The 12,335-nt window shown below is 35.5% G+C and overlaps 1 protein-coding gene across 1 annotated transcript in view; it reads left to right on the top strand.

Annotated features, from left to right (window-relative positions):
* KPNA3 (karyopherin subunit alpha 3) overlaps nucleotides 1–12,335 on the top strand; it is a 105,120-nt gene that overhangs the window by 70,244 nt on the left and 22,541 nt on the right. The window contains exons 8-10 of the mRNA XM_037800106.1: nucleotides 1,673–1,759; nucleotides 2,125–2,294; nucleotides 3,518–3,562. Of these exons, the coding sequence (XP_037656034.1) occupies nucleotides 1,673–1,759; nucleotides 2,125–2,294; nucleotides 3,518–3,562 (302 nt within the window). The remainder of the gene's footprint in view (nucleotides 1–1,672; nucleotides 1,760–2,124; nucleotides 2,295–3,517; nucleotides 3,563–12,335) is intronic.

Here is a 12,335-nt window from a genome sequence, read left to right as displayed (position 1 = left end):
ACCTTTTAGCTTCTAACTTTTTTTTTTCTTTTGCTTGCCTCAAGACTGGGCAAACTAATATTGTTTTGATCCAAAATGACAAAAGCTCTTTGGAAAGAACTAGATGCCATCAGGTTGTTACTAAGTACACTGTTTCTTCAAGTGCGGGAGACTTACCTGACTTAAGGTGGTACTCACGATGAGTTTAAGTAGTATATAATGTAACAGTAAGTTTTGTTGAATTATGTAGTGAAAATGCTATTCCCCCAGTTTTCTTTCAGGTATTTCAATAACGTCTTCTAGTTAGATGTTAGTTGTAACCAAAATGGAACAGGCCTTAGACTAGCGCTTTCAAATGGTGATTAGTAGATACCATTTAATAATTATCTTTTGTTTTCATTGTGTATATATTTTGTTCATCTTCTGTTTATGGTAAGTAATGCTGGTCATCTTCTTACAAAGTGAGAAATAAAATTAGTTAAGTTACAAATTTGAGTCAGTTGGAACCCTTATACATTGCTGGTGGGAATTGTAAAATGGTACAAACACTTTGGAAGACAGGTTAAACGTGGAGTTACCATATGACCCAGCAATTCCTCTACTAGATATTTACCCAGGAGAAAAGAAAACATATGTCCATACAAGGATTTGTACACAAATGCTCACAGCAGCATTATTAATAATAGACAAATATTGAAAATAACCCAACTGTTCATCACCTGATGAGTCGGTAAATAAAATGTGGTATAGCCATCCAATGAGTACTGATTGAAGTACCGATATATGCCACAACATGGGTGAACCTCAGAAAGAAGCCAGACACAAAAAAGCATATTATATAATTCCTTTTATATGAAATATCCTGCGTAGGCAAATCCTTAAAGACAAAGTAGATTAATGGTTGCCAGGGGCTAGAGGAGGCAGTAGGGAAGGGGATGGGGAATGGGGCTGCCAATGGCTATAGGATTTCTTTTGGGGGTGATGGAGACGGGCTAAAATTAGATTGTAGTGATGGCTGCACAGCTCTGTAAATACTAAAAACCATGCAATTGTATAGTTAATGGGAATTTTGTGCTGTGTAAATTGTATCACAGTAAAACTGTTAAAAATGAGTCAATTTTATTAAAAATATTAAGTGAATAATACATATAGTGCACAGGTACAGCAAAAAAATCTTAGAGGTAGTACGTGATTGCAATTTAAGAAAAAGTGATTTAGCTTCTGTTATGCTTAGTATGGTTAACATGTGACTTATGTAAAGCATAAGGATTATAATGATAAATTTTTAAAAATATAAGGTAGACTTGATATGGGCTTAATCAGTTCTCTTAGTAATCCCATATCAGCAATGGGGATTACATTGACTAAAATATTATATTTTGAGGTTACATGTTTGAGGTAGAGGCTCTTCTTATAGGTAAGACTCCATGCTGCTGTTTTCTTTTAGTTATTGATATTATAGTAACCTTTAGATACCATCAATGTCTGCGTTACTCAAATGTTAGTAAGGGAAAATACTAAAATTGATTATTTTTAGGGTAAATGGTATTTGACACATTTATTCATTACGTGAACTATAATTGGACTATTACAATGTGCCAGGCTTTGTGTATTTTATCAACTTATTTAGTCTCAAATCTATAAACTCTTCAACTTTTTGCCAGTATAAATATTATTTTTTTCTCTATTATAGATGCAGTACCTCTTTTTCTGAGACTTCTCCATTCACCACATCAGAATGTTTGTGAACAAGCAGTATGGGCTTTGGGAAACATCATAGGTGAGTTGCAGTTAGGTTTGAAAAAGACTCCCATAAAGAATCTTAATTAACTTTTTTCCTACATTGGCATAGCCATTACATGCTATGTTTCCTCTAAATTTATGTGCATTGACTATCTTCCTACCTCACAATACTAACTTAAGGTGGTAACTCTTTGATAAGAATGATGCAATTTGCTATCAGGATGAGGAGATTAAATTTTATGTTCTCCAATTCAAAATCTGGAGAAGCAGCAACTCTTGATGCCCTTGACTTATGGTGAGGAAACATAGACCATCAGTGTCCCCACATGAGCCATTGCATACATTTCAGACTTTCTCATCTTGAATGTAATTTTTTTTTAAATACAATTTTCATTTCTGTAGGTGATGGTCCTCAATGTAGAGATTATGTCATATCACTGGGAGTTGTCAAACCTCTTCTGTCCTTCATCAATCCTTCCATTCCCATCACCTTCCTTCGGAACGTCACATGGGTCATTGTCAATCTCTGCAGGAATAAGGACCCCCCACCGCCTATGGAGACAGTTCAGGAGGTAAATGAAGAATTGTAAAGGCCAGATGGTATATTTTCCCTATGTTTATGCTTTAGGTTTTCATGCACAGGGAATGAAATAATGTATAGACTGATTTCATTGCAGGTACAAGATTTTCAAAGTGAAGTGCCATATTTTTACATTTTTTTAGCAACTTGTAGCACCTGAAAGGATGCCAGTCCATTCCCAATTCTTATTTTTAATGACTACTTTTATAAAAAGAAAAATTATTAAAAATTAAAATAAAAACATAAAAAATATTTTTTTAAATCTCAGTTTTATTACTGCATTGCATTGTTAATTTAACACATGATGAAAAAATAAGCGGCTAGTAAAGATGAAACTAGTGTACAAACATGCATATGTTCTTGAGTGAGTTTGCATTAATTCCAATTGAAATTTCCCTTGATGTCTGACAAAATCAGTGGTCTTAAAATTGACATACTTTGTGTGAAATCTCGTAAAGCAAAGTAAAAACTTTTCCATTTACATCTAGTTTATGAATGGACCTGAGTATATTGTTTCTGAAACTCCTATGTAACCTTTATTCATTTAACTATGTAGAGAAATGCTGGGTATATAATTTTATAGTTGATTATCTTTAGCCAGCTTTATGCCACCTTTTGTTGTTATTGAAAGAGTTTTTAGTGTGATTTCTACCCACCCCTGTTTCCCCCATCCAGTTTTTTTTTAAGAGGATCTATAAGGCCTAAATTCAAGAAACACAAAGTCTTATGCAACTAGATGTATTACCTGTCATTTTCTTGACTAAGTTTGAAGTAAAAAAAAACTTTAATTTGAGTCAAGTAACTTATATTAAAAATCTTATTTTTATTTTAAGAAGGTAAGTGAAATGTTGATGGCAGTTTTAAGAGTAGTTTTTCTGAAGTAGCTATGCTGTTAATACTTACATCTCCATTCTTTCCACTTGACATTATCTGTCATAAAGAAGTTTCTTGATAACAAATTTTTTTGGTAAATTAAAAGTTTTTTTAAGGTAAATTAAACTCTGCCAGAATTATTTGGACATTTAAATTTGATATTTGAAATATGCTTCTGGTTTTTCAGAGTGATCATATCAAATTTTCATTTTCCTAATAGAAGAGATTTAAACAAATCTAAATTGTCTCTCTGATCACAAACTGCCTTTTGAGTAGTAGTTTTTTTTTTACAAAATTATAATCATCAACTTGTATTATTTGTCATCTATCTTCTTTCCTCAGATTTTGCCAGCATTATGTGTCCTCATATACCATACAGACATAAATGTAAGTAAAACAGAAACTTAGATTTGAGTTTTGCTCTTGATGGGGACTGGAAGGCATGTTTTACTCTTTAGCCTTTAAGTAAGTGTCAGCATGTATTTTATTAACCTTTCAAGCTCCTGCAGTGTATAAGTCTTTAAAAATAGGATTAAGGTTAGATCATGTTTATGGCTTAAATCATCCAGACAGCAGAAATGCTAACTTCACCTTTGAGTAAGGTATCACACATGTAGTTTATTTATTTATCTGTATCATTAGTAGTATTTTTAAGTGTTAATATTTGTAAGATGGTTAAAATTTTATAAAGCATCATTATTTCGTTTGAGCCTTACAACAGGCAGCCAGGGATTAGTGTCCCCATCTTACAGAATGAGAAGAAACTGAGCCTCTGGGAAAAGTGAAGTGATTTGTCCAATGTGCAGAGCTAGTGAGGGTTGGAGTTGGTAATTCAAACTGAGGTCTCTGATGGACCTTGTGCTCTTTGCATTAAACCACACTGCCTCCCAGGCTGCACCTTTTGAGGTACAGTATTGGGTGCAAAGGCATTTTAGACAATCCTTCAATGGCTGTGTTTTGGCATGATGTTTAATTTGATATTTAGGCAACCTGGAAATTCTCCTGAATGCAGCAAGGCAAAATGTTATTCTCCCATGGAATAAAACATTGGATAAATTTCGTGATATAGCTTCTATTGTTCCAACCCGTTCTCTTTCTGATTTGTTGTATATTTATATTTTGAAAATTGAGTCACATTTTTCTAGTTCATTTTAGGACTTTAAGCTCTTATGATGGAATGTTTTAAAGATAAATAAAGTCACTTTATTTGTAAAATGTCATAAAATTAAGTAAAAGATGTTTATATACTGTGTATTTCAAAATGGTTATAAAATGACTTAACAAAAATCCTAGAAGATAGTAAATATCTTGAAAGGAAGAAGGAAGTAAAATTACACACAAAAAATTTAGTTGTTGCTGTTGAATGCTAAGTTTAGTTCTGAGCTTTCTGACAGCCAAGATTAAAAGGAAAATAAGCAAAATATCTGATATATCATCAGGACCTTATAGAATTATAGGCAAATAAAAGCTTCCACTATCTGTTGGTTGTGTTTATAGGAGAGCAGAGATATTAAAGTGATAAAATAGTGTGGTTATAGGTATATTTGTCAAGTTTAGCAAACAGTCACTGATTGTTCTTCTCAAGTCAGAATTGTGCCATGAGGTGTAGACTCAAAGGTAGAGAAAACAGAGATCCTGTTCTCTAAGACTTTGACATTAAGAACAGGTGATGAAGTTGTGGAATTGTGACCCATGACATTCTTTGAAATTTACTCTCTTAACTACTTTGTTCATTCATTCTTTGAAAGTTATCACTGTTAGGTATATATGCTAAAGTTCACATTTGAAAAATGCATTAAAAAGAAGAACAGGTAAAAAGAGGAATGGGAATGAACATTTCTCAAGAAGTCATTATACTGAATCCCTTTCTGTAGTTTCCTTTTATCTGATAAGCATCCTTATTACCCTGTTTTTCAATTGAAGCTCACTTAGGTTAAATAACTGAGGTCATACAGTGAATAAGAGCCTTACCAGAGAATTGAAGCCAGTTCCAAGGTCTACGCTCTTTCCTATCACATCCCACAAATATATGACAGGTGTAAAAACAAACAAGGAAAAAAAAAAACATACTGGAAGAATGACCAAAGTGCTAGAACATGGGAGCAGAAATAATTCCATCTAGCAAATCAGAAAGCTTCACTGAGGAGGAGGTAGCATTTGAGATGAGCACTGTGAGGAGTGGATGGTGTGGAAGGTAGTGACAGGTGACAGACATGGTCGTGTTAATATCATTTATGGAGAGTTAGAAATGTACCAGGCACTGCATGAAGCCCTTTTCATGTGTTAACTCATGTAATCCTCACAACAGTTCTCTGAGATTGATAGCATCATCTCTGTTTTACAAATGAGGTAAAAGGCTCAGTTTTGAGTAATTTGCCTAAGGTCATAAAACTAGAATGAATAGGATTTTTTCAAGTTGAAAAAGTCATTTCAGGAACATGAGGGCAGGATATTAAAACTCAAGAGAATGTATGGAGGGTTTGAGAATACAGATAGTTAATAACCCCCTACATTTGTGAAGGAGTTAGGTTGTGCAGGGTTTTGAATCCTGCATTAAGGATTTGGGGCTTTTCTTTTAATCAGTGCAGAATCACTGAAGATTTTTAAGCGGAGGATATCTGTTCTGGACAAATAACTTAGGAAAGGTCTGGAGGGTGTGGAGTGGGGAAAGTTTGGATGTAGGTAGACCTATTTTGCTATCATAGTAGATCTAAGGAAGTTGATAAACGTATGATCTAGAAACAGTAATATAGGAATGTTTAGGAGAGGAAGATTTCGGAGTTAGTTGTTGACGTGAGTAGAACTGGGCAGGGAAAGAACTGGAGACAAGTAAAATGTACCATGGTGGGTAATTACACCATGAACCATCAGAAAGGATAAAGCAAAGGAATGAGGCTGGTCGAGAAAGGTGATGGGTTTATTGTGGAACAGACACGTTGAGCCTCATTTACCTGTTGTTACTCCCAGGCATTATTTCCAAGAAGCAATAGACAGTACACATTTGGGATTTATCAGTATAAAGGAATGAGGAAACTATGGGCATTGAATAAGATTGCCTGATGGAGGCTGAATTTCAGAAAGAGGGCTAAGAATGGAATGCTAAAGAATTCCCTGCATTTGAGCAGTGGCAGCAGAGAAAGAAAAACCAGCAAAGGAGTTTTTACAACAGAGAGATGGAAGCTTAAAAAACTATGAAGCAAAAAGTGGCAATAAGGCATAGATTTAGCAGGCTCCAGATCATACAGGTCTTCTGCACTGTGTCAGGAGCCACATTTCCTTTTTATGTACCTGGCAGGGAGCCGAAAAACATTGCTCAGACTGCAAGGAACATTGCTCAGGCTGCAGAACATTGGCAGGGAGCTGAAGAACATAGCTCAGACTGCTACTTGGAATGTAGATTTTAGGGGAGACTGGATTTGGGAAGACAGTTTGGTGATAGTTTGGATGAGAGAAAATTAGGGCCAATACTAGAGTCCAAGGTATTAGGAATAAAATGGCAAAGGGAGACGTTAGAAAAGTTTAGATGGCAAAATTTGCTGGATTTGATATGGGTTGTGAGAGAAGAGAGGAGTCGAGGATAATACCCAGCTTTCTAACTTGAGATTTAGGGTAGGATGCAACAGAAAACAAGAGTAGCTGTAAGAAGAGGTATAAAACAGCAGGAATGACTTAAGTTTTGAAGCCGTGGCAAATAAGAATGCTGGAGAAGAAGCTGGTCCGGAGTTTGGAGATAATAAGGTAGGTTTTGGACTTTAATACGCCTAGGATATATTAGAAGGAAAGCTAAGTATTGATCCTGAGGACTATAGGAGAAATCTAGACTAATTTAGGTCAGTCTGTGTTCATTTGTTTTCTAGTTATTATGCTGCTTACAGTTAATACTATGGGAGTGGTTCTGTAGCATTTAGTTGTCCTTTCTGAGGTTGTTTATCCATGGCTTGACATGCCTAGACAATTTTGGGTGTCACCTAACATTTGATACATATCTAGCTTATTTTACTGCTAGTGCAAATGAAATTAATTAATTGTAGCAGATTGGCAATGTGCTGAGACTTGATTATTGGTGACACTTAGTGATAAGTGTGTCAGGGATCCCCAAGGCTATCCTGAGTTTCAGTGATTCACTAGCAGGACTCATAGAACTCAGAAAGCTACTATACTCAAAGCTACATTTTATTACAGCGAAAGGATACAAATTCAAACAAGCAAAAGCAAAAGGTGCATAAGGCAAAGTCCAGGAGAAACTGGGAATGAGCTTCCACTTTTCCTTTCCCATTGGAGACTTATGAACAGCGCTTAATCTCCCAGCAACCGTGTTTAACAACACATATGAAGCATTGCCAACCAGGGAAGCCCACCTGAGCCTGCGTTTTTATTGGGGGTCAATCATGTAGGCATGGAGTGCCCACATGACTAACCTTAGCTATTCAGTCCCCAGTGTCCCCCACCCCCAGATTTCAAATTGGTACAGCATGGTCCAGGGTCCCAGATAAACAAAAACAGGCTTTCAGCACAAATCATGTTGTTAGCATAAACTGTCTGGCATGTTCCAAGCTCTCATGTATACAAAGACACTCAGACAGGATAATCCAAAGACCCAGAGGTTATCTCCCCGGAGCTGAGCAGTAGCCAGTCCTTTCTTTGGAATATGTAGAATTTGAGCACCCTAAACATGCTGAGTTAACCCTTTGCTACATGTAAGGATGAAATATACATAATTGTGTGTAACTTGGTTCAACTCTAGTTGTCTTGGAAGCCTGTGTGAGGTTAAAATTCCATGGATATCTAGTCTTCTAGGAAATGTTGTACTTGTTAATAGCAGTTTTCAGCAATGGTGCCTAACAGAACATTATTTATTAACAGACTTACTGGAGGTGACAAAAAACAATGAAACTCTTTTAACTGAAAATATCTATGTTGGAAGAATTTTGTTTGTAAAGGTTTTCCCTTGGCTCGTATGATACCAGTTTTTACGAAGATAGTTCAAAATAGAGACCCTATAGAGTTGTCAGTCTGTGTGTGTGTGTGTGTGTCCTCGTCCGTCTCCTACTGTTGTCTAGAGATCAGCTTCCTGGCAGTCTTCAAGCATCTGAAATACTGCTAAGGAAAAAAATTATAAAGCTTTTTAAAAATGAAATTTTCAGTGATGGCCCAGTATATTAAAAAAAAAAAAAAATTAAAGAGGTGAGACTGGAAGAGTCTTTGCAGTTTGGGGGGTGCATAAGACCTCGCCTCTAGCTTACCTTCCCCACCTCCCGAACCAGCCTTTGAGATGTTTCCATGGAGCCCCACTGTAAACCGTTAGCTGATCACAGCTTAGAAACCATAAATATTTCGTTTTTCTAGGCTTCTGTGTATTCGTTAGAAAAAATTGGTTATCTGCTAATAGTAGGGGCTGAGTAATGAAAAAAAGTTTCATCTAAACATTCTAAAACATTACAGGGCAAGGCAACTAATATTGTTCTTTAGAGTATTCTGTTTTATAGATGCAGTTTATTCAATCAATAAGCATTTAGACATTTCCTGAATTTTACAAATACAAATAATGTAGCAATGAATAATCTTGTGCATTGTTTTTGTATTATTAGAGGTATATCTTCAGGGTAAATTTCTTTTTGCTGGGTCAAACAGTGAATACTTCTGTAATTTTGTTACATAATGCCAAATTCTCCACCTTAACTTGCTGGACCATTTTGCATGCCCCGCAACAATGTGCAAAAGTGGTTGTGACTTTGTAGCCTGCCAAAAGTGTGTGTTGTCACATTGAAAGTTTTTGCCAGTCTGATAGGTGAGGAATGGTGTCTTAGTTTCAATTTGTACTGTTTTAATCTGCATTTCACTTGTAAGCAAAGTTGAACGTGATCTATGTGTAAGGGCCGTTTTTATATCTTCTCAAATAGTTTGTCGATATTTATTGCCCATTTTTCTATTGGATTTTTTTTTTCTGTAGTTGTTGAGAGTTCTTTATATACTGAGGATACTAGCCCTTTATTTGTGATATTTGCTTCACATGTTTCCCTGGTTTGTCTTTTGTCTTTGATTGTGATGTTTTTGCCATGCAAACTTTTTTATTTTTATGTGGTCAGTCTTAGCAATTTTTTCTTTGGTTGTGTCTAGATTTTATCTGTTACATGTATTTTATCATGTTAAGAAACTCCATAAATTCCTATTTTCTTGAGGTTTTTATTAGAAATGTGTATTGAATTTTTCGGTGTCTGTGGAGATAATATGATTTTCCCCCTTCTGTTAAGGGATTTATATTATTGGAATTCTTAATACTGAACTGTCCTTGTGTTCCTTGAATAGCCTCAATTCATTATGATACATTATTTTTTTAATGTGGTGTGGATTCCTGCCTACTAATATTTTATTTAGGATTTTTGGATCAGTAGTCAACCAGGTGGTAGTAGCCTACAGTTTTGTGTTTTGTGCTATCTTTATTAAGCTGTAGTTACAAATGTTATGCTTTGCTGCCTTGGTAAAGTTTAGGTAGTAATGTTACGGATCCTTCATTCTCTGTGCTCTGGGCAATTTTTAGCATTGGGGCCATCTGATCTTTGAAGATTTGGTTGAGTAACCCCCATGAAACCTTTTGGGTCTTGGTACTTTTTTGTAGAGTTAGTTCCTTAATAATTTTCTCTATTTTTCCTATGGAAATGGCTTGTTTAAGCTTCCTATCTCTGTTGGAGTCAGTTTTTGTAAATATTTGTCCTAGGATATTATTCATTTCATCTAGGTTTTCAACTGTCTTTGAATATCAAAGTTTGCAGAGTAGTCTCAGTGTGATTTTATTTTTTTAATTTGCTGTTTCAAGGGTTATTTTTGCCACCATTTCTTATTTTACGTATTTGTGTTCCCTCACCCTCTCCTTTTCTGATTAAGTTAACAAAGAGTTTTTCTTTGTAATTTTTTTAAAAGAAACAGAATGTATAATTACAGCTACGAGTTTTCTGTTCGCATTAATTTCTACTTTTGTATTTATCATTTCTTTCCTTTTGCTTTCTTTTAGATTTGCTGTGTTCTTTTTCTAGCCTTTGAATTGTGATATATTTATTTTTATTATTTTAAGTTTATAAGGTAAAATTTTAAGGCTATTAATTCTCCTTTGATAACTGCTTTATATACATATCATAGATTCTGATACGTGATGTTTTCATTAAATTTTTTAGAAATTTTTAATTTTGTTTTACATTTCCTCTTTTCCCCAAGAGTTGTTTAATAAAAGACTTTTAAATTTCCAGGTGGAAAAGCTTTTTTGTTTTTATATTATAAATGTCTAGGGAGTTTTTTGTTTGTTTTTTTTTCCTTCATGCTAGTTTTGTAATGTTTCTCCTTTATGGAATTTACTGATGTTTTCTTTGGACCTAATACATGATTTTTATGTTCTATATGCAAGTTATGTGATCCATTATTGGGGTATAGTTCAGGGTATATTCATAAGATGTATGGCCTGATTTTTTTTATTTGACCTCCTTTGTACTGACAATAGTATATTAAAATCTCCTCTTTTTGGTATGTTTTTTTTTTTTTTTTTTTTTTTAATCATCATTTTATTGAGATATATTCACATACCACGCAGTCATACAAAACAAATTGTACTTTCGATTGTTTACAGTACCATTACATAGTTGTACATTCATCAACTAAATCAATCCCTGACACCTTCATTAGCACACACACAAAAATAACAAGAATAATAATTAGAGTGAAAAAGAGCAATTGAAGTAAAAAAGAACACTAGGTACCTTTGTCTGTTTGTTTGCTTCCCCTACTTTTCTACACATCGATCCATAAACTAGACAAAGTGGAGTTTGGTCCTTATGGCATTCCCAATCCCACTGTCACCCCTCATAAGCTACATTTTTATACAACTGTCTTCGAGATTCATGGGTTCTGGGTTGTAGTTTAATAGTTTCAGGTATCCACCACCAGCTACCCCAATTCTTTAGAACCTAAAAAAGGTTGTCTAAAGTGTGCGTAAGAGTGCCCACCAGAGTGATCTCTCGGCTCGTTTTGGAATCTCTCTGCCACTGAAGCTTATTTCATTTCCTTTCACATCCCCCTTTTGGTCAAGAAGATGTTCTCCATCCCACGATGCCGGGTCTACATTCCTCCCCGGGAGTCATATTCCACGTTGCCAGGGAGATTCACTTCCCTGGGTGTCTGATCCCACGTAGGGGGGAGGGCAGTGATTTCACCTTTCAAGTTGGCTTAGCCAGAGAGAGAGGGCCACATCTGAGCAACAAAGAGGCATTCAGGAGGAGACTCTTAGGCACAAATACAGGGAGGCCTAGCCTCTCCTTTGCAGCAACCGTCTTCCCAAGGGTAAAACTTATGGTAGAGGGCTCAAGCCATCAAACCACCAGTCCCCTATGTCTGTGGTCATGTCAGCAACCATGGAGGTGGGGCAGGCGAACACCCCTGCATTCTCCACAGGCTCCTCAAGGGGGCACCACATCGTTGTTTTTTTTTTTTTTTTTTTTTTTTTTCCTTGTTTGTCTTTTTTCTTTTAACTTTCCCTTCTTTTTTCAAATCAACTGTATGAAAAAAAAAGTTAAAAGGAAAACAAACATACAATAAAAGAACATTTCAAAGAGACCATAGCAAGGGAGTAAGAAAAAGACAACTAACCTAAGATAACTGCTTAACTTCCAACATGTTCCTACTTTACCCCAAGAAAGTTACATACTATAGCAACATTTCAGTGAACTTGTTCCTACTACATCCATCAGAAATTAACAGACCATAGTCATTTCTGGGCATCCCCAGAACGTTAAATAGCTTATCTGTTCTTCTTGGATTATTGTTCCCCCTTCCTTAATTGCTCTCTACTGCTAGTTCCCCTACATTCTACATTATAAACCATTTGTTTTACATTTTTCAAAGTTCACATTAGTGGTAGCATATAATATTTCTCTTTTTGTGCCTGGCTTATTTCGCTCAGCATTATGTCTTCAAGGTTCATCCATGTTGTCATATGTTTCACCAGATCGTTCCTTCTTACTGCCGCGTAGTATTCCATCGTGTGTATATACCACATTTTATTTATCCACTCATCTGTTGAAGGACATTTGGGTTGTTTCCATCTCTTGGCAATTGTGAATAATGCTGCTATGAACATTGGCGTGCAGATATCTGTTCGTGTCACTGCTTTCCGATC

This window comes from Choloepus didactylus, chromosome 12 (assembly GCF_015220235.1).
Source record: "Choloepus didactylus isolate mChoDid1 chromosome 12, mChoDid1.pri, whole genome shotgun sequence".
NCBI lineage: Eukaryota > Metazoa > Chordata > Mammalia > Pilosa > Megalonychidae > Choloepus > Choloepus didactylus.
Note: the sequence above shows the minus strand (reverse complement) of the source record. Positions and strands in the feature narration are given on the sequence as shown.